Raw genomic sequence first — 2134 nt, forward strand, 5'->3', positions numbered from 1 at the left:
TAAAAATATAAACACATTTAATATAACTATTATAAAACTAATTGTTTAAGATGTATTCTGAGTGCATATTTATGTGCGAGTATTCTATTCTATTCTATCACCAATTTAATTTTTACTTTTTAAATATTGAATAAAAAATATATCATTAAATAGTTAATTAGAAGGATAAAATGAAGAAAAAATATGAAATAATAAGATTAATTAACAATAAAAGCAAAAGTTGAAAATAAAATCATGAGCTAAATTAACAAAGAAAGAAAGAAAGAAAGAAAGAAAGAACAAAAAAAAGCAGGCACAATTAAAAGAAAAAGAAAAAAGAGCTTTATTGTTTTTAATTAGTTTTTATAATTAAAAATATCACAATCCAAAACAAATAAACTGTTTTTACCAAAGGTTAAGTGTCAAATTTGTGAGATTAATGCACTTTGCTAAAGCAGAACCTAAGCCTGATGCACCTTCATCACCAATATTATTTCACTTTTTAAATATTGAAGAAAAAATATATCATTAAATAGTTAATTAGAAGGATAAAATGAAGAAAAAATATGAAATAATAAGATTAATTAACAATAAAAGCAAAAGTTGAAAATAAAATCATGAGCTAAATTAACAAAGAAAGAAAGAAAGAACAAAAAAAAGCAGGCACAATTAAAAGAAAAAGAAAAAAGAGCTTTATTGTTTTTAATTAGTTTTTATAATTAAAAATATCACAATCCAAAACAAATAAACTGTTTTTACCAAAGGTTAAGTGTCAAATTTGAGAGATTAATGCACTTTGCTAAAGCAGAACCTAAGCCTGATGCACCTTCATTCACCAATTTAATTTCACTTTTTAAATATTGAAGAAAAAATATATCATTAAATAGTTAATTTGAAGGAAAAAATGAAGAAAAAATATGAAATAATAAGATTAATTAACAATAAAAGCAAAAGTTGAAATAAAAATAATGTGCTAAATTAACAAAGAAAGAAAGAACAAAAAAAAGCAGGCACAATTAAAAGAAAAAGAAAAAAGAGCTTTATTGTTTTTAATTAGTTTTTATAATTAAAAATATCACAATCCAAAACAAATAAACAGTTTTTACTAAAGGTTAAGTGTCAAATTTGAGAGATTAATACACTTTGCTAAAGCAGAACCTAAGCCTGATGCACCTTCTGCACCAATTGAATTAGACCTTTTTAAATATTGAAGAAAACATAAATCATTAAACAGTTAATTTGAAGGAAAAAATGAAGAAAAAATATGAAATAATAAGATTAATTAACAATAAAAGCAAAAGTTGAAATAAAAATAATGTGCTAAATTAACAAAGAAAGAAAGAACAAAAAAAAGCAGGCACAATTAAAAGAAAAAGAAAAAAGAGCTTTATTGTTTTTAATTAGTTTTTATAATTAAAAATATCACAATCCAAAACAAATAAACTGTTTTTACCCAAGGTTAAGTGTCAAATTTGAGAGATTAATGCACTTTGCTAAAGCAGAACCTAAGCCTGATGCATCTTCATCACCAATTTAATTATTACTTTTTAAATATTGAAGAAAAAATATATCATTAAGAAGAAAAAAGATGAAATAATAAGATTAATTAACAATAAAAGCAAAAGTTGAAATAAAAATAATGAGCTAAATAAATAAAGAAAGAACAAAAAAAAGCAAGCACAATAAAAAGAAAAAGAAAAAAGACCTTTATTGTTTTTAATTAGTTTTTATAATTAAAAATATCACAATCCAAAACAAATAAACTGTTTTTACTAAAGGTCAAGTGTCAAATTTGAGAGATTAATGCACTTTGCTAAAGCAGAACCTAAGTCTGATGTACCGATTGCACCAATTGAATTAGACCTTTTTAAATATTGAACAAAAAATAAATCATTAAATAGAATAAGTTGCCATACAAATTTTCAAAAAAAAAGTGAGTTTTATATACCAGTTTTACATTTTATAAAATTAAAATATTAGTAAATTTTTCAAAATTTATTTAAAAAAAAAATGATAAGTTATAAGAATATACGGTATGCATATATTATTTCAAATTTTACATTTTGTGAATTTAAAGCTTTCTAAAAACTCAAAAATAAAGCTATTTTAAACTAATTTAGCTTAATTATTATGTTATTAAGAAAATATTATATTT

At 21.6% G+C, this 2134-nt stretch overlaps 2 protein-coding genes across 2 annotated transcripts in view; one reads left to right on the forward strand and one right to left on the reverse strand. All coding sequences in view use genetic code 6, as the record gives it.

Annotated features, from left to right (window-relative positions):
• Positions 1 to 1054: 1054 nt before the first annotated feature.
• TTHERM_002653455 (cyclic nucleotide-binding domain protein) lies at positions 1055 to 1938 on the reverse strand (the record flags this gene model as incomplete). Its single annotated transcript, XM_012800738.1, has 4 exons — positions 1055 to 1175; positions 1433 to 1522; positions 1753 to 1842; positions 1928 to 1938. 4 exons carry the CDS (start codon positions 1936 to 1938, stop codon positions 1055 to 1057), a joined length of 312 nt encoding a protein of 103 aa, XP_012656192.1.
• Positions 1939 to 2014: 76 nt separating this feature from the next.
• Positions 2015 to 2134, forward strand: part of TTHERM_002653456 (hypothetical protein) — a gene marked incomplete at both ends in the record, with an annotated part of 330 nt that continues 210 nt past the window's right edge. Inside the window, one exon of the mRNA XM_012800739.1 lies at positions 2015 to 2134. This exon is cut by the window's right edge and continues 210 nt beyond it. Coding sequence (XP_012656193.1) covers positions 2015 to 2134 — 120 coding nt within the window.

This window comes from Tetrahymena thermophila (genome assembly GCF_000189635.1).
Source record: "Tetrahymena thermophila SB210 genomic scaffold scf_8253986, whole genome shotgun sequence".
Lineage (NCBI taxonomy): Eukaryota > Ciliophora > Oligohymenophorea > Hymenostomatida > Tetrahymenidae > Tetrahymena > Tetrahymena thermophila.